Source organism: Ambystoma mexicanum, chromosome 1q (assembly GCF_040938575.1).
Source record: "Ambystoma mexicanum isolate Mex_15411 chromosome 1q, UKY_AmexF1_1, whole genome shotgun sequence".
NCBI classification, from domain to species: Eukaryota; Metazoa; Chordata; class Amphibia; order Caudata; family Ambystomatidae; genus Ambystoma; species Ambystoma mexicanum.
In genome coordinates this window covers 1341037112-1341056260 of record NC_090922.1, presented here as the reverse complement: position 1 = coordinate 1341056260, position 19149 = coordinate 1341037112, and the positions used below count along the sequence as shown (strand labels likewise).

Here is a 19149-nt window from a genome sequence, read left to right as displayed (position 1 = left end):
AAAGGGGTAAATCTAAGCTGTATCAATGAAATTCGTAAATACAAGTAACCAAGTGACACTTCCACTCAAGTATTCTGTAATAAATAGTTATTTAACATCAATTTTTAAATGAGCATGCTTTAAAAAGGCAATCCACTTAATGTAAATATACTTTTAATTACTTTTCAGGATCAGCACAATTAGTGGATAATCTTTGGATTTGCTTCTTACACAATTCCTACACCGAGGTGACTTCAATCATAAGGACAGTAATGGCATTTATAGATCACACTAGTTATACTTCACACTAGTTATACTTTGCAGATTATGAAGTTGCAGAAAGGAAAGTTTTAAGGAAGGAAAAGGTTAAACAGGTTCTCAGTATATGTGAGGGCACTTAAATTTTCCAATGAAATCTAGACAAGCCTTTCCCAGCAATAACGGTCTTACAAGTTACCACCTATGAGGCACAGCAATATTTAAGTCAATGGGCTAGAAGAATCTGCAGGGAGCCAGGACAGCCAAAGTCAATTTGAAACAGTCTATGGAGCTGAGGCACTTCTAAGAATCAAAGTCTTGCACAAAGTTAGAGAGTTGTTAAAATAAATTCACTTTTAGGGTCACAAGCTGTGAGCCTGAGGAAAGCAGGGTTGGAATCAACTCTAAAGATAAATCACTGCAATTCCCAACTGAGAAAAGCACAGCTAAAAGACAGTTAAGTACCCCAAGTATAAACAGTACCTCTGGTTTGAAGAAGAGTGGTCCAGTTGGATTCTGTCCTGTTACAGCGGTGCAGACCCCGTGTTCCTGAGCCTCATTTGTGGGGACAAGAGGGAGGACATCCTGGAGGTCGTCAGCAACTACGTGCTCTTTTCGGTTCAGCTGCATTTTGCGGGCTCAGCGCTTAGTAAACAGAACCGCTGCGGATCTCCGATGCCGGTTGGGCTTCCTTCACTCATTGGGTCCTGCACTCTGGTGAGGTGACTCTAGCTCTGGCCGTCCTGCTTCTGGAGGGTCTTTAGGAGACTCGTGGAGCTTCTAGCCGGGTTTGAGTTGTTGCAGTAGACCACAGATATCTCGACCCCTGGCACAGCAGTTCTTGCAGCAGCAAAGAAGTACAGTCAGTCGGAGAAGTTCATCTCAGGGTTAGTTGGCCCGCTAACCTAAGGAAAGTCGTCCCTTCTGGAGCTTCTCTGTTGAATCGAAAAAGGAGTTTCAGCACAGCAGCAGGGCTTCCACAGGCAATTAAAAGGTCCAGGAGGATTCAGCAAGCTTTGTTCACTGTTTCTTCGGCAGGTATTTCACCCAGTGGTCGACTGCCTCTAGTCCCAAAACCCTCACCTTTTAAGGAGGTTTCTCCCATTCACGCACAGCCTAGGTTGTCAATCACACAGCAGGAGGGCTGTCCTGAAAGGCCAGCCAATCAGGACTGGTTGCACTCAGGCATTCCTAGAGACAAAAGACAGGGGAGTTTCGGGACCCTCCCTCACATCCTGCCTTTCCAGACACACTGGAGCCAGATGCGGGCTTCAGGGCTGAAGCCTGCCAAAGGAAAAAATGAACAAAGGTCTCAAACCTGGCTCAACGCACAGAGTAAAACCCAAAAAAGACCTCACAAACAGAAAATGGCAAAAAAAGAAGCCTGGGGCAATTTTGATGAAATGGTCACCCATGGGTGCTGTACCGCAGCTGAGGATTCCGCCTGCGGTAGAAAAGCTCAATTGTAGGAAAATTAAACAACTGCCACCAGCCATTTGCTGTAGTGAGGGTAACATAAGGGATACATTACTCACCGTAATCGTATTTCTGATGCTTGCATCTGCTTAGATCACATGCTGGGCATAGGCCGGCATCTAGTGGAAGCTGCGGAGTATTACAGTTGTGTATAAAACTCGAAAAGGGATGTCGACAGGGCGTGCAAGTAATGCTGTCCCTAGTGTGACGTCCACTGTACCCATGACCCCTCGCGGGTCGAGGTTCCTCATATTCATATTTTCTGACATGAGGTAGCATAAGGTGTAGCGTGAGTACAGTTGTATCCAAGCAGATACTTATCAGACAAGCTCATAAGCATCCATGCGCCTTCTCTCCGAGGGGAGGAAGGGTGGGTCGCATGTGAATCTAAGCAGATAAAAGCATCAGAAATACAATTACGGTGAGTCATGTATCCATTCTGCGGCTTGTGGAATCTGCTTAGATCACATGCTATGCATAGATTAGCGAGCAGTGGAAGAAGGAGGTGGGATGTGAGAAGGTTCATGAGTGAATAAATGTCTTCGAACCGCTTGTTCCACTTGTGTATCTGTCTTGGAATGAGTGTCAATGCAGTAGTGCTGAGTGAAAGTATGTATTGAGCTCCATGTAGCTGCTTTGCAAATACTGTCTAAGGGGACATTTGCAATGCACGCCAGAGTGGCTCCAGTACCTCTTGTGGAGTGGGCCCTTGGCGTAAAAGGCAGTGTTTTATCTGATAGGGAATAGCACAGATGGATACATCGGACTATCCACCTAGAGATGGCATTCTTAGAGATGTGGTCACCTTCTCTGCCTTGTGCTATGGAGACAAACAGTTGATCTGTCTTTCTTAGCGGTCTGGTCTTGTCTACGTAGTAGAGGACCGCTCTCCTCACATCTAGTGTGTGGAGTTTTACTTCAGCAGAGCTCTTGTGTTCCTGGAAGAAAGCCGGTAGCTCAATAGACTGGTTTACATGAAATCTGGAGATTAATTTAGGTGAGAACCTAGGGTGAGTATGTAAAACCAGCTTGTCCTTATGTATAGTAAAGAAAGGATCTTGCACTGACAAAGCTTGGATTTCACTAACCCTTCTTATGGAAGTGATGGCTACTAAGAAGGCAGTTTTATAAGTCAGGTGTTTGAGACTAGAAATGTGCATATGCTCGAATGGGGGTCCCAATAGCTTAGCGAGTACCACATTGAGGTCTCAACCTGGCAGTGGGTTCAAAACTGGAGGGTGGAGTCTCTTTACCCCTTCCATAAATGCTTTCATGACCGATACCTTCCACCATGAGACCTTATTATGGGAAGTGGTGTAGGCCGACAAGGCCGCCAGGTGGACTTTTAGGGAGTTGAACAACAATCCTGCATCTAGCAAGTGGAGCATATAGGTTAGAATGTTAGATGGCGTACAATCTATCGGGTTGATTTGCTTAGTCTGGCACCAGATTATGAATCGTCTCCATTTGTCATAGTAACAGTGCCTAGTGTTAGGTTTTCTTGATTCTTTCAAGATATCCATGCATCTTTGCGGTAGATTGAGATGTCCGAACTCTATGACTTCAGGAGCCATGCTGCCAAGTTCATTGAGTGTGGTTGTGGGTGCATTGTTAGTCCCTTATGCTGGGTGAGTAGGTTGTACTGGCACGGGAGCTTGATGGGATCGCACATCGCCAGTTTGCGCAGATGTGGATACCACGGTTGTCTTGCCCACATAGGAGAAACTAGGATAAGCGTCATCGGTTCCTTGTGTAACTTGTTGACCACCTTCCTCATGAGAGGAGTTGTGGGAAAGGCATAAGCAAATTTCCCTGACCAGTTCATCCATAGGGCACTCCCCTTGAAGCCTAGCTGGGGGAACCTGGACGCAAAGTCTGGGCATTGACGATTTTAGCTTGTGGCGAATAAGTCTATAGTTGGGAAACCCCATTGAGAAAAGAGGTGTTCTACGACTTCTTCATGTAGACGCCACTAGGGGATCTCTGCTCAATGAGTCTGCTAGAGCTTTTAGTTCCCCTGGAACATGTGATGACAGGAACATTTTCTGTCTGAGTGCCCATTTCCAGATTTTCTGTGCAAGTCTGGATAGATTTGGAGAACGTGTACCCCCTGTCTGTTGATATAAAACATTGCTGGGGTGCTGTCTGTTAGGATCTGTACTGACAGGTTTGTTAAATAGGGTTTGAATGCCTGAAGGGCTTTAAATACTGCCAGAAGCTCCAGCACATTGTTGTGGTTCTGAGCTGCAGTGTGAGACCACAGACCCTGAGCTGTGTGGAGAAGGTAGTGAACACCCCCCTCCCTGCCAGTGAATCACCCATTGTGACCAATGCCTGTATCTGTAGGTTGTAGAAGGGTTTCCCTCTCGTAAGGTTCTCTTTCGTCCACCAGTGAAGATTTTGTACAAGTGTTGGCGAAACGATCACTAGATCGTCCCACTGACCGCTTGCCTGAGACCACTGTTTCGCCAAACACTCCTTTATGGGACGGATGTGCAGGCGCGCGTGAGGAACCAGGTATATGCAAGATGCCATCATGCCTATTAATCGCATTGCTTTGCGCACTCTTATCTGGCGGCCAGCCTGATAATGTGGTATTTGCAGTAACACATGCTTTACTATTTCCCCTGAAGGAATAACCAATCGTTTCTCTGTGTTTAGGAGATCTCTGAGTTTTTCGCGTTGAATGAGAAGCCCAATTAGAAGAGGAGGTTGTTTGGAGGTTTTGTCTTCAAATCAGGCGATTCCCCTGTTATGAGCCAGTCGTCCTGTTAAGGGTACACTGGGTTGCTCCCCTGTGCAGGTGCACTGCCACTACCGCCAGTACCTTTGTGAATACCCTTGGAGCGGAGGCTATTCCAAAGAGCAGCACTTTGAATTGGTAGTGCTTGTTCGTTATCTTGAAACGCAAGAATCTTCTGTGCGCTGGGAACATTGTAATATGAAAATAGGCATCTTTCATATGCAGTGTTGCCATGTAATCCCCCATTTTTAGTAGCGGGAATACCTCTTGTAGCCTAGTCATGCAGAACTTTTGTGGCTTGACATACTTGTTTGCAGGGCGTAAATCTAATACAGGGCGCATTGACAGATCTTTCTTTGGCACAAAGAAGTAAGTTGAATAAATACCCTTGTTTAACTGGTTGGTTGGGACCACTTCTATGGCGTCCTTTAATAGAAGCATTGTTATTTCTTCTAGAAAGATCCGCTGATGTTCCTCCGAGTGGATTTTCTGTCGGGGGAAGGGGTGGTCGTGAGGACGTTGAATTAGTTCTATGCAGTAGCCACCTGCTACCGTGGACAGCACCCATCTGTCCTAGGCGATAACCTCCCATGCGTGGGTGAAGTCGGAAATTCGACCTCCGACTGGATATGCATGGGAGGGTACCTGGAGCAGAATCACTTGCTATGAGGTGGGGTGCCTCCTCAAGCTGGGCCTCTGCCCCGACCACCACGACCTCTGCGTTGTCCTCAGGTATAGCATTGGAAGACTTGTCCTTGATTATTCCCATAGTAACCTTGGCCTTGATTGTAGCCAGACCCTCTGAATTTTGGCCCCGAAAACGTCGAAAATTACCGTTACCCCTTTGACCAGTAGGCTTGTTTGTGAGCTGACCTGAAGATTTTAGAGTGTCATTCTCATCCTTTGCTGTCTTAAGTGCATCTTTTCCACAGCCTTGCCGAAGACCAAATTAGGTTCCACTGGGATGTTTATTAGAGTGGTTTGTGTCTCTGGCCTAAAGCCTGACTGGCGAAGCCATGTGTGCCTCTTTATAATAGTCCCCTCTGCAATGACTCTTCCGGCATTGTCAGCTGCATCGAAATTTGATTTGAGGAGACAGGTAGATTCGGCCCTTCCGTCTGCTGCCACTTGAGCTAGTTGTGATTTAAGTGGCTCCGGGGAGGACGAAAGTAACACAGACATCTCCTCCCACTTATGGCAGTTCTAACTTGCCAAAGGTGTAGCGTTATTGGCTATTCTAGTTTGATAGGCCGCAAAGGAAGCAACATTTCTGCCCATCGCATATATCTTTTTGCTTTTCATTTGCTTTGTGCTCTCATCAATGCCCGTTCACTGGTCGCCCATGCGCTGGGCATCGCAGACCTCATTTCCACGAACAACCTGCATTTCCTGGCTATTACGGAAACCTGGCTGCATCAAGCAGCAGGCCCAGCTCTATCCCTCGCCATCCCAGAGGGCTACTCAATACTAAGGAACGACAGGGACTCAGGTAAAGGAGGAGTAGCCTTTATCGCCAAAACATCCCTTTCCCTCAGAATGAACCCTCTGTCCAGCTTCCGGTCCGCTGAACTCCTGTCTGTTAAGTTGCGACTTTTCACTACACACACCATCCTTAAGCACATCATATACAGACCCCCCAGGCCTCATCTCATTTGAGGAAGAGATATCTGGCCTCCTGACCACTAATACCAAAACAGGATCTCAAGCCATCCTACTAGGGGACTTCAACCTGGGCCTCAGCGATCCACACAACGCCAATGCGCTCTCCCTGGAAAACACTATCTCCCAACTAGGGTTCCAGCACAGGATCACAGCCCGAACACAAAGGCAGAACCTTAAACTGGTTGGCGGATCACAACTGTTCCACCTCCATACTTAAAAATGAACCAACCACATGGCCAGACCACCACGCCATCTCCTTCTCCATCCAAGGGAAGACACAACTGAACACCCCTCCAGCTACTATCCCGCAAACCCTCACCAAGAATAACCGCAATATCACCTTGCAGAGCCTTCGCCCCCCCCCCCCTAATCCCCAACATCCTTGATCCTGAAAACTACTCCAACCTAGATGTGGATAAACTTGCTGACCTCTATAATAAAACACTTGAAATAGCAGTAGATACCATCGCTCCTATCAAACTCACTAAAGCTAAACCAGCAGTCCACTTGAACAAATGGTTCACCCCTGAGCTTAAAATCCTTCGGAACACCCAACCAGGTCAACAAAACACTACTCACGGTAGCGGCACCACCTACAAAACCTCTATCCTCGGGGCCAAAAAAGAAAGACTCATGACAACAGAATTGAGAACGCCAAATGTAGAACAAAAGAGCTCTTCATCCTCGGGGAACTCAAGTCCCTCTCCACACCCTCAGAAACCTGCGTGAAAGATGCAGACTGGTGTGAGAGGATCCAAAAGCCTTGGGAGACAGAATTGCCATGCTACAATTCAGAATTGAACAGAAAAAGCTCAGCTTAGCCAAAAAAGTATACCCTCCACCACCAAACACCTCTAAAACTGCAACATGCCCCCCCCCCCTTCTCTTTCACCCCGGTGTCAACGAAAGAAGTGGAAAGCATCATCAAAGGCCTCAAGCCATCCAGATGCCAAGGGGACTCCTGCCCAGCCCCCATCATCCAGGAAGGCGCCAACGATCTAGCCTCTTTCATAACAGCCCTAATCAACGCCTCCTTCAAAACGAGCTCAGTCCCTAGCAGCCTCAAAGAGGCCTGGATCATGCCTCTTCTAAAATAAAACTAACCTAGACCCCAACAAGCCAACCAATTACAGGCCAATTACCACCGTCCCTTCCATCCTAAAAATTTTAGACAGAGTGGCCTACCTGCAAATCCAGAAACATCTGGAAGAGAGCAACCTCCTGGGCCTTAGACAATCTGGCTTCAGAACAAGGCACGGAACAGAGACAGCCCTCCTGGACTTAAAAATCCAGATGGACAAGGCAAAGGAAAAGGGCAATCTATCCATTCTCCTGCTGCTTGACCTCTCAGCAGCCTTTGACCTAGTCGACCATCAGATCCTCACCGAACATCTGATGGCCTCAGCTGCTTTCTCTAGCCAAGCGACCGTCTGGGTCCAGTCCTTCCTAGCCGACCAAACCACCCGGGTCTTCTCATCGGGGGCTTCAGCCCACCCCATCCCCATCCCCTATGGAGACCCACAAGGTTTGTGCGCCTCGCCGACCTTATACAATATCTTCACAAAGCTATTGTTAGACTGCCTTGATAGCCTGAGTGTCACATACACATTATGCTGATGATACCCAGATTCTCATCACCCTATCAGGTTGCTATGAAGAGGACTCCATACGGATCAACAACCTCTACCTGGAGATCCAAGCCTGGATGGCAGAACACAGCTTATGCCTCAACGACGAGAAAACTGAGCTCCTTCTCGTCGGCTCCCAACCACGGCTAAACAAACTGGACCCCCATTACGCTTCTATCAACATAAACGGTAACCTAATCACTCTGGCCAAAGAAATAAAAACTCTAGGGGTCCATCTAGATTCCACACTCGCTCAAAAAACAGGTGAACGCCACAGCCTCCTCCACAGAGCGTATACAAATAAGCTCATCAATGCCTACAAATCCTTCCTCTCGCCTTCCAGTTGCATTACACTAGCCAGAGCGCTAGTGCTCTGAAAAATTGACTATTGCAACACTCTTTCTTGGCACCTCAGAACGCAATTTGAACAAACTGCAGGTGCTGCAGAATAATGCCCTCAGAGCGGCTCAAAGTATCCTGCGGCACTCGCACATCTCCAGCTTCAGACAAGTTGCCCATTGGCTCCCTGTACGTGACAGAATCACCCTCAGATCTCTCGTCATCGTCCAAAAGTGCCTCTCTAATGATGCCCCCAAATACTTGGCAGACAAGTTTAACAAACACACTTAAACCAGACCAACCAGAACACTACTCTCACTGCCTATCCATCCCCAAATTCTCACTAAAAAAGCAAGTGGCTCCAGCTTCCCGGTCCCAGCTGCCAAACAATGGAACGCTATACCGCTGAACCTTAGAGCAGAAACTTCCTTTTGGACCTTCAGAGCAAAAACAAGTCCTGCCTCGCCAACAAGAACTCCACCTCTGTCTGACACACTAATGCACTCTTATTCTGGGTCTGCCTCTCGACCACCATGTAATCCGGTCAACTGCACTTACTGTTATTAACTTGTATGTCTATATTCTGTTGTAACCTCCTCTAAGTCTCTGGCGCCTAGTTACCTCAAGGTTCGGCGTGTGGTACAAATAAAGAAACTAAACTTATCCGGTGGGGCCTCGGAGGAAGCAAAGGGTGTTCCTGCACTCTTTCTTGTCGTGGTAACAACCAATGAGTCTGGTTTCAATTGGCCTCTTATATATAAGGGGTCTGATGGTGTAGGCCTGAATAGTTTTTCCATACGCGGGTTAACGGCCCGTGTGAGATTGGGTGCTTCTAAGGAAGGCTGTATTCTGTGTTGGACCCAATTTAGTAGTGGGATAAACTGACCTACTGTCTTTTTGTTCCCCAGTATTTGTTCTGCGAAGTCTTTATCCTCCTGTACCTCCTGTGTGTCAATTTGGAAGTGTTCCGCCGCTTTGGCTAAGACTTCATTGAGGAGGGGTGGATTATCGACAGGGGAATCAACCACTGGAGTGTCCTGATTAAGAAGGGAATCCTGGAGTACATGTTCGCCTCCTGGTCTGGGTTTTCTTCAACCCCATAATAAAAGTTAATCTGTATCCTCTTCATTAAGTTGAGGGTCAGATGTTTCCACAAAAGAGATCCTCCTGGTCTTCTGGGTCTATTTCAGGGTTAAATAGATCTATAACTGGGCTTTGCAAGGGGACATTAGAGTGAGACCTCTTAGAAGGGGGTTGAGTGGGTAAGGCAGAGGCTTGAGAGCCGGAAGGGGCTGAGGTGGGAGGAGTGGAGTGGAAACTTTGAAAGTAATGTGTGTTTTTTTCATAAGAATTAGCCATGAAGGTCATTCTTCGCATAACCCCATCAATATCTTGTGAAGACCATTCCTTTGAACTTGGGATCACAATAGGTTGAAGGGAAATACCCACACCCTCATCAGTGGGAGGTATCATTTTTGGTCTAGTGTCCTTAGGTTTCTCTATGGGCTTGGATGATATTCTCTTTTGTGATGTCTTCTCCCAAGGAGGGCTCTTGTCCCTATGAGAGGTCTCAGGTCTTCTTATGATGTTTTTCTCCACCCTGGGTCCCAGAGGAGTGTTTAACAGACTTCTTGGGGCCTGCTGTTTTATCAAACGATGAACGTCAAACTTCGGGTGTGGGAGCCGAGGCTTCGTCTGCGGACGATCGGCCTTCGGATGGAGTTATTCGTGTACCACCCTAGCCGTCTTTCAATGGTTGAACCCTGTCGTGTGGCGATCTTGATCGAGATTGCCCAGAGGACCGGGACTCGGACCTTTCACGGTGTGTGGAACATCGTCGAGTATTCGACCTCATCTGTCAAATGTGGCTTATGTGCTTGGTGATGTACGCTTTTGAAGTGCTGCCGCCTCCGCCGCCGGGTGTAGTCCCCACAACAATCCTGCCGGCCTGTACTACAGGGTCGGGGGTCTGCGCTTGAGCAGCTAAAGCTACTCCGATGCCCTCGCCGTACGAAAGTGCGGCGTTGCTGCCATCGCTAAAGGCTCCCTCTACCTCCATGGCCTTGAGTTGCCTGCCATAATGGGCCCAGCGTTTCGTGGAGCGGTCCTTTAATGAGGAAATGGCAGTTGGGCGAACAAATTGTAGGAAGGGAGAATATGCATTCTAAAATGGCCTCCCCCTCACTCCCTACTGTCTGGGCTGAGGCCCGGGACGGCCTTCCAAGGCCACACGGTCTGTCGCAGTGGTCTCCGACAGGCAGTTTTCTTTCTTCACCGTGTGGTGTTTCGGCAGTCGATGAAAGGATAGAAAGAAAAACTATCGTAATTGTATAAAAGTCAATGGCTTGTCGCCAAAAGGAAGTCTGCCATACGCATCCGTCTAGCATGGTGGAAAAAAACAATCTGATGGACCTCGACGCGTGAGGGATCATGGGTACAGTGGACGTCACACTAGGGATAGTATTACTGCAATACTAGCACGCCCTGTCAACGTCCCTTTTTGAGTTTCGAAGAAAACAACTGTAATACTCCCCAGCTTCCACTAGATGTCGGCCTATGCACATCATGTGATCTAAGCAGATTCCACAAGCCTCCGAAAAAGTTTTACATGAGAATGTAGGATAAGGGGCTACTAGGTAACCACCCAGCACTCCACATAAGATGGTGTGTGCTGGACCTACAAAGAGGAAAGGTAAGTAAAGTCAATTTCACTTTACTATTCTTGGGAACGATAGTTCAAACAAGAAAAGGTATTTAAACCTTATGAGAAATCTAAAGGATTTCTCTGTGACACTGCACTGACGGTGCTGTGTGTCACTATACACAAAGTAGATGTCTATGGAGGTTGTCAGAGGAAACAATCCAAATCAGGTCAAAACACATGAGGGAGTGAGAAAAAGGTCCCACTCCAGGGTTAAAATTCAAAAGTCCTTAAGTCCAGCAAAAGGTTGAAGGGAATTAGCAGAGAAATGAGAATTCTCCCTAACACCATCAGGCCAAGGAGCGCGAGGGTTTTAACTTTCATAGGACGTTTTCTAAATCCTCCAGGTTTACTTCCAGGGAGCGCCATATTGGATTTTGACGCCCCTCATTGGCAGATTCAGTCACATTTCCATGGGCAGTGTACAATTCCTATGTGCATCTCCTATGCAGTCTCTGCTACTGGATTTAATTTTCTGGCCAAACGAGTTTTTTGTTAATCATTAAACCAGGACCAGAATTTTTGGCTATCATTTCATTTTAGTAGGAAGGCAATGGTCAGCCAGTTTGCACTCAAAGGGATTGTTTGTATTTTATCCAGTTTGTGTGAAGGGTAGCAATCTTAAGCTGCCTCTTTTTCCTGGCTAGTAGGTGCCTTGGCACCTCTAATTGAGGCCCATTCTTTATGTTTTAGTTTTTTTTTGTTCTTGGATCATAGCAAGTGGTGGCCAATTCCTATTGCCATATGAGTTCTTCATTCTCTTGTGTATGCAGTTCGTTTGTGATGCAATGAGACCCGACAGGTCCATATCTTTTCTGTCCACCCATCCTCCTCATCTAGGTGGTTGCTTGATGGGAAATAATGTATCTCCTTAATCCGGTCAGCCGTCCACCTAATGCGGTTGCCTTCAGCATTAAGGTTTATATTGGCAGCACACATCTTTTGTCTTCGAGAAGGTGCTATATCAACAGTCCATGTGATGAGGGCATGATCGCTCAGATCAGTAGGACTGTTTTACCATATCCCAGCAAGATACCATTCCTGAATCGACTATTACATAATCTATATGTGAATGGACACTGCCATTCAACCACGTAAATGTGGGAACTGCTAGATTCGACATTTTGAGGGGTAGGCATTCCAGCTGATAGATTGACAAAGTTTTTCCATTTGTTATTGCTCGGACCCCAGTTTGCTGACATAAGTGCAGATGCCTAGTATTTAAGTCACCAGCTATTATGATTAAAACTTTACAGTGGCTCCTGTGCCAGGCAAAGATAGCCTTTCCTATTCTCTTTTGTATGGCTATGGTATCTAGGCCAGTGGGCGGATCACCAGAATTTTCTTTATGACAGCCGATGGAACAGTAAGTATGGCATACAGTACATAAGGGGAAAAGGATTGAGATACAAAAAGCATTAAATAATATTTTGATCTAGCGCCAATCGCCAACCCCCCCCCCCCCCCCCCCTGGCTCAGCCCCGATTTGATGGCATTGCAAAATGATGCAGTAATTTATAGCCAACATGAAAAGGAACAGTCAACCAGGTTTCTCGTAATATGAAGTCGTCCGAAGACAAAAGATTTTGGAGCCCAGCTGGGTGAAAGAGGAAAGACCAGTAGCCTCTCATGTTCCAAGAGAGGCAGGGTATTATTCTTCTTTCAGGTACAGATTGTCAATTTCCTCGATTTTTAACTCGCTCAGGAGCCCAGTATTCCATTTCATGTGGATTATTTATTTGCTGATGGCTCGAGCATTGAAAGGTTCTAGTTTGCATGTGTGTTTGAGCATAGAGCTTGAGAACGTTGGAGTGGCAAGGTTAGTGGCGAGCCAATGGGCAATTTGGAACGTCCGTCTGGTTCGGACATGGCAAGGTCTCAGCAGTGATGTCCTTTAACTAAAGGTACATGTAAGGTAATATCCTGGCATTCTGTGGACTGGTATCTCCGGCAGTGGAAAGTGTGCAGCGGCTGGCCTTGGAGGAGGGGGGGTGGATAATGGTGCAAACAGGCATTGTGTGGCTATTTGGAGAGGCACAATGACCATTTACATGTTCCCAATGTTAACACTAGCAAAGTAATGGTAATGGTCCCTTTACTCCAGCCCATGGGGCAATTGACATTGCACTAGTGCAAAAACCGCCAAATGTAGTGCTTGTACTAGGGCTTCAACAAGAGCAATTATGAACACTGCTCTGGTTTTATAACAAGTACAAACATTTTTTCATAGCTAAATGATGCCAGAAGCACCAATCAGACCCGTCTGCAATTGGCTTGCAGGTTTGGTTTTGCATGCTTCCAGTCCAGCCCATCCATACAGCCTAAAGTCCAATGGGAAGTAATGACTAGGGATCACAGTCCTTCACGTAGGTCCACCGCAAGCCAGAACATCCAGGGGAATTTGGCCTACCTTCTTTCTGGAAACAGAAAACCCTTCTAGAGGAGGGCAGTTAAGTTTGACAGTGATGGCTAACTGAACATAATTTAAAGTGGACATGATGTGCAAACAGGACATAATGGAAAATGCCAGTCATGTGCAAAGAGGTCATAATCTTAAGTAGCAGTGATGAGGGGCTATACAAGAAGTAGACATGGTGCTCCATCTAAGCATAATAAAAATTGCAAATCAGCTAAGTGGCATGCAATCTATTAGCAGAGAAAACTGTAAACTGATAATGATGTATTAAGGAGGCATGTTAGTAGCTGTGAATGGTATGCTTATTAGGCATCATGTGAACTGGAAGCTATGTGCTAGCCAGGTTAAAAAAAACATACAAGCTGATAAAATAATCTTTCATCAAGATGTTTTTGCCCATTAGAGCGGCATTCACAATTTTCTAGTGTATGTACCTTAAACAATTCTTGCCATGTCAAACCACATACATATATGCTTTTAACGGTAAGCACTTCTTTCTACCCATCTGTGAACATAAAATAACTTTTTATTAAAAAGGCTTACTTTTCAGGAGTCTTCTGTATCAAGGGTGAAATCATATGGAATCTTATATATGCTGAAAGACAAAAATACTGAAACTAAGCTAAATTATTTTCTGGAAGAACAATTATTAAAAATGTAACTCATTTTGATAAATTGGGTTCAAGAAAATTTGTTACTTTCGGTAATGTTCTTTCTGACGTTTTAGTCCTTCCTCCTCCAAATTCTATCTCAAATATTCTCAAGGCACAAAACTAGCTTCAGAACTTTTCAGCCAACAGGGAGCCCTCTATGGCATCAAGTCTGCTCTGCAAGGTGTCATCCATGCCCATGACCCCAGCCAGGACAGAACACGGAGTCGAAGAAAGGCAGAGTAATTGGAGAACTGCAAATAGTTGCAGGCTTTCTTCATGAAGGAATGTGGGAGGGCGATGAGGAAGGCACAAGTTACTTACCTGTAACTTTTGTTCTCCAGCATGGGTCTGGCATGGATTCACATGCTCATGAATATTCCCCGTCAGGCTAGCAATCCTCGGTAAAGAAAAAATCAGTTTCAGTTTCACTTCTGAACTGTCTTTCTCCTAACAACCAATCACGAGCTCTTGGTCATACTACCCCCCAGCCAATGACTGCCCTCTACCTAAGCCCCTCCTCTGGAAGCCATCTTCAGATTTGGTAGCATGTAAAGTGGCAGTAGGACCAAGAGACGAGAGACAGAGGGGCAGGAGGGAGGGTTCGCATGTGAATCCATGCCAGACCCATGCTGTAGAACAACAGTTCCAGGTAAGTAACTTGTTCCTTCTCCAGAATGGGGTCTGGCATGGATTCACATGCTCATGAATAAAGAACAAAGCAGTACACACATGCACAACCACGTGAGGTGGCAAGGCTCAACATAAGCATCTCTTACCTCCCCACCAAGCTCACCTTCAAGCGAAACGGTTGCGCAGCACTGCTTGGCCGACTCTGGACTCCTCCCTGGAATCCCTGTCGACGCAGTAGAATTTCGTGAAGGTGTGCGTCGAGCTCCACGTCGCAGCCCTGCAGATGTCCAGCAGGGGCACACCAGACAAACGCTGTTGTAGCAGCCGCAGAGCAGCTGGAAATGGCAGACTTCGACAGGGCCTTCCCATGGTTCACAGGACCAAAGTTCAAAGAGCTTAAAAGTTTTCCGGAAACTTTGTGGGGGCCACATCCAGTGACTGCAAAGTCCTCTCAGCCAGTGACGAAGGCGTCGGGGAAAAACACAGGTAACACCAAGGGCTTGTTTAGATGGAAGTCCGATGGCACTTCGATCTAAACAAAAGGAGGGGTGCGTCCGCAGCACCACCCTCGTCTCATGGAAATATAAGGTGGTTTACATGACAGAGCCTGGATCTCACCCACCCGTCGTGCAGAGGTGATGCCCACGAGGAAAGCGGTCTTCAAGGACAAAAACTTCAGTGGAACTGTCTGCATAAGTTCAAATGGAGGGCCCATGAGCCTAGGCAGCACCACCTTGAGTTCCCATGCTGCGGCCGGAGCGTTCACCAGTGGGAACCTTCGGAACAGTCCGTTGATGAATTCCTTAAGACGGTGCGTCCACAACGAAGATCGTCCCGGGGACCTGGTGTCGCGGGAGATAGCTGCCAGATGAACCTTGGAGGCATGAGCCAGCCCCGATTTAGCCAATGACAGCAAATGTGACAGTACCTCAGGGGGCTTAAACCTCAGAGTATCAATCTTCTGTGAACGACACCAAATTGCGCATCTCTTCCATTTGTGTCCGTATCATTTTAAAGACGACGACGCCCTGGCCGTGTCGAGCACCTCCTTGCAGTCCACCGGAAGATCGTAACCCCCGAATTCTAAAGCTACAGGAGCCAGGCCTTCAGGTTCAGCGATCCTGGGTCGTGGTGCAGAATTGTGCCTCCTTCCCTGGCGAGAAGATCCACGACCACTGGCAGCTTGCCTGGAGGGGACACTAACATGCTGAGAAGGTACAGGTACCAGATTTGCCTTGGTCATGCTGGAGCGACGAGGATCATCCTGCACCGGAACCGTCTGAGTTGAATGATGACTCGAAGAAGCAACAGCAACGGAGTGAACACACAGAACTAGGCCGTCCCAGGGGAATGAGAATGCGTCACCCATGCTCTCCGGCTGGGGAAACCTGCTGGCGAATCGCCGGCATTTGGTGATCGTCGTCGTCGCAAATAGATCATCGTGGCGATCTTCAGTGCCAACAACCGCTGCACCTTGCCCAGGATGGCTGCTATCCTCTCCTCCGACGGTGACGCCAGGCATGACAAAGTGTTGAATCGGGATCCCAGGAACAGCGCATCCTGCGATGGAGTCAAGCAGGACTTTGCATAGTTCACTGAGATCCCCAGATCCGTCAGAAGGCGAACGGTCCTCGCCGTGTGGTCGGCGGCGACTTCCATTGATCTGGCCCGGATGAGCCAGTCGTCCAAGTAAGGGTAGACGTGAATCCCTTGCAGTTGTAGATGGGCCACCACCAGTGCCAGGAACTTGGTGAAGACTCTGGGCATCGACTTCAGTCCGAAGGGAAGGGCCTTGAATTGGTAATGCTTCCCCTGAACTACGAAGTGAAGGAACTTGCAGTGTCCTTTGTGAATGGGGATGAGTACGCATCCTCCGGGTCCAACAATGACAGAAGGTCCCCCCTCTTCCAGCTGTCCGAGCATGTGAAGAGTGACCATTCAGAACTTTATGTATTTGTTCAGTCGCCGCAGGCCAAGCATAGGTCTCCAGCCCCCGGTCTTCTTTCGCACGAGGAAGTACCTTTAGTAAACCCTGGAACCCCAGAGCTGCTTTGCAACTAGCTATCGACCCTTTCTTTAACGTGGCCCGAACCTCCAGCAGCAGCTGAGGGACGTGGTTTTCCTGCCGGGCCACCAGTGGTATTCGGGGACACTTTTGTTGGATCTCTAGCGTGTGTCCATGGGCGAGAGCGACCAGCACCCAGCGGTCGGTAGGCAGAATCCTGTGCAGTGCCCTTAGGGACCACTACACGCAATTAAGACTACAAGTGGTAATACAAGTTTTACCTTTGGTACAAGCCTGTACTACTATGTTAAAGTGGTAGCAGTAGCAGAGCAGCCAGGCTTATCTCAAGAGAATATGAGCAGTAGCAGAGATTACACAAAGGGACCACAATCACTGTGACTCAAGCAAACACTGACTCAAGGTTTCAGCTAAAAAATATAAGTACATTTATTTTTAAACCGTTTGTTATGAACACAACACTTCTATTAATTCTAAACCACACGTAAAATATACTACAACCAACCAATTCACTTGGTACAGTATAACTCAAGGTAAGTACCCTATGCTTTAACGGACCGGTGTTGTGAAACAAAAGACGTTACCGGGAATACATATGCGATCACTTTTTGACAGTTCGGTCTTACTAACGAAAAGCGTATCGGCGGCAGGAATGTTACCGGGCAAAAACACACTTAGCCCCCGAGTTAACCAGAGAGAGTTGGGGGCATAAATCATAGGCAATACTTTTGTCAGGGCAGACAGAATCAGAGACCACTCAGACAGAAATTCAAGAGTCAATAGGCCAGAGCCAGTGTCAAGTGGAACCGGGTTCCTGTTGTCGAGGATCACACAGTCGGACAGTTCAAGATTCAACGTTGCCAGGAGTACTTAGATATTGTCAACAGAGGAAGCAAAAGTTATAAGAAGGAGGGAAGATGAGGGCAAGCCTTGTAGGAAGAGAAAAAGGGATTCACCCTATTTTCCTAAAGCAGAACACCGTACCTTATTCAAGGAAGAAGCTGGTGCAACGGCAGTTGTTCCTGGTAGTTCTCTGCAGACCCACGGTTCCTGGAGCTTCGGCAAGAAGGACGTCTGGAGGGGCCTGCACCACACAGGGAGGTAGCCAGCAGCAGTGACGGTGAATAAAAAATGCGCTCCTTAAAAACAGAAGAGGCTCTTCAGATGGCTATGCGGACCACTACAGCAGTGTGCAGCGATTTCGACCAAGAAGAGGATCCTCTGGCTGTAGAAGATGAGCTGGTTATCCCCACCGGGCTCAAGGGAAGACTACTCCGGACTGGATCTTCTCTGGTCGTCGAAGGGTAGATAGCTCAGGTCTGCAGCAGGGCTTCACCGGGACAGGATTAGTTGCAGCAGCCGACTTCTCCGCTTCTCTTCGGTTCCTTGTAGTTCCAGTGGCGACTGACTTCTAGCCCAAGAATCATGCCTTTTATGCGAAAAATCCCCCATTCACACAGCCTGGCTGTCAATCACACAGCAGGGGGGTTTGTCCAGCCCGGACAACCACCTCGGCCAATCATGGCAAAGTGCGACTTGGGTTTCCTGGGATATGATATGATATGATAAGGCATTTGTAACGCGTCTATACACAAGTGTTTCAAGGCGCGACGAGGCAGGGGGGGGAACAAGGGGAGACAGACAACGATCTTACTAGGCCAGGTGTCATTCAGATCGCACAAGTGCAAGGGTAGAGGGGAAGGGAAAAGTGCATGGGGGAAGGGAGAGGGGAAAGTGCAGTACAGGGTTATAAGCATACAGCATACAGGATAAATAACAAGGGCCAGCTGGTGGCAAGTGCGAGGTAAGTGCAGACAAGTGCTGGGAAGGGGGGCTGTATGGATACAGACACAGTCCCGTAGTGCAGGGGTTGCCGTGGAGGCAGTGCAGGGGAGAGTGGCTGGGCCGAGAACGGTGAATGGCCCAGTTGCAGATTCAGTGCAGTTTCAGTAGTATTAGCAGGGGAGAGGGGGAGAGAAAGCGGAGGCAAAGAGGAAGGTTTTGAGGTGCTTCCGGAACCGGAGGTGGTTCTCCTCAAGTTTCAGGGAGGTAGGAAGGCTGTTCCAGAGGGAGGCCCCTGCAGTGGAAAGAGATCTGCCCCCAACTCGTTGTTTGGAGAAGCGGCTGACCCTGAGGGAGTTGGAGGCGGATGAGCGAAGAGCTAGAGAAGGAAGATATTTAGGAAGAGAGAGTTGAAGGTATTTTGGCCGAAGGCCCCAGACGGCCTTGTGGACAATGCAGAGGGTTTTGAACTTGATCCTCGCAGTCACTGGGAGCCAGTGTAGTGATTTCAGTCCTGGAGAGATACGGTCCCTGGGCTTGAGGCCAAGGACAAGTCTTGCAGTCCTGTTCTGGATGAGTTGCAAAGGGCGGAGAGTAGAGGCGGGCAGATTAAGATAGAGGCTGTTACTGTAGTCCAGCTTAGAGAGAACCAGGGCTCTAGAGACAGTGAGCTTCTGGGGGAAGGAGAGGAAAGGAAGGATGCCTCTGAGGAGGTGTAGCTGGTAGTGTGACTTCTTAGATACGTCGGATATGTGAGGAGAGAAGGAGAGTGTGGAGTCGAAGATGACCCCAAGGTTTTTTGCCTTGCAGGTAGGAGTAGGAAGAGGGCCCAGAGAGGCCGGCCAGAGAGCAGCAGGGA

The 19149-nt window shown here is 47.8% G+C and overlaps 1 protein-coding gene across 1 annotated transcript in view; it reads right to left on the bottom strand.

Moving 5' to 3' along the window:
• The window catches only part of NRDC (nardilysin convertase), a 1236039-nt gene that overhangs the window by 753682 nt on the left and 463208 nt on the right, over positions 1 to 19149 (bottom strand). The window contains exon 19 of the mRNA XM_069642204.1: positions 13746 to 13797. Coding sequence (XP_069498305.1) covers positions 13746 to 13797 — 52 coding nt within the window. The remainder of the gene's footprint in view (positions 1 to 13745; positions 13798 to 19149) is intronic.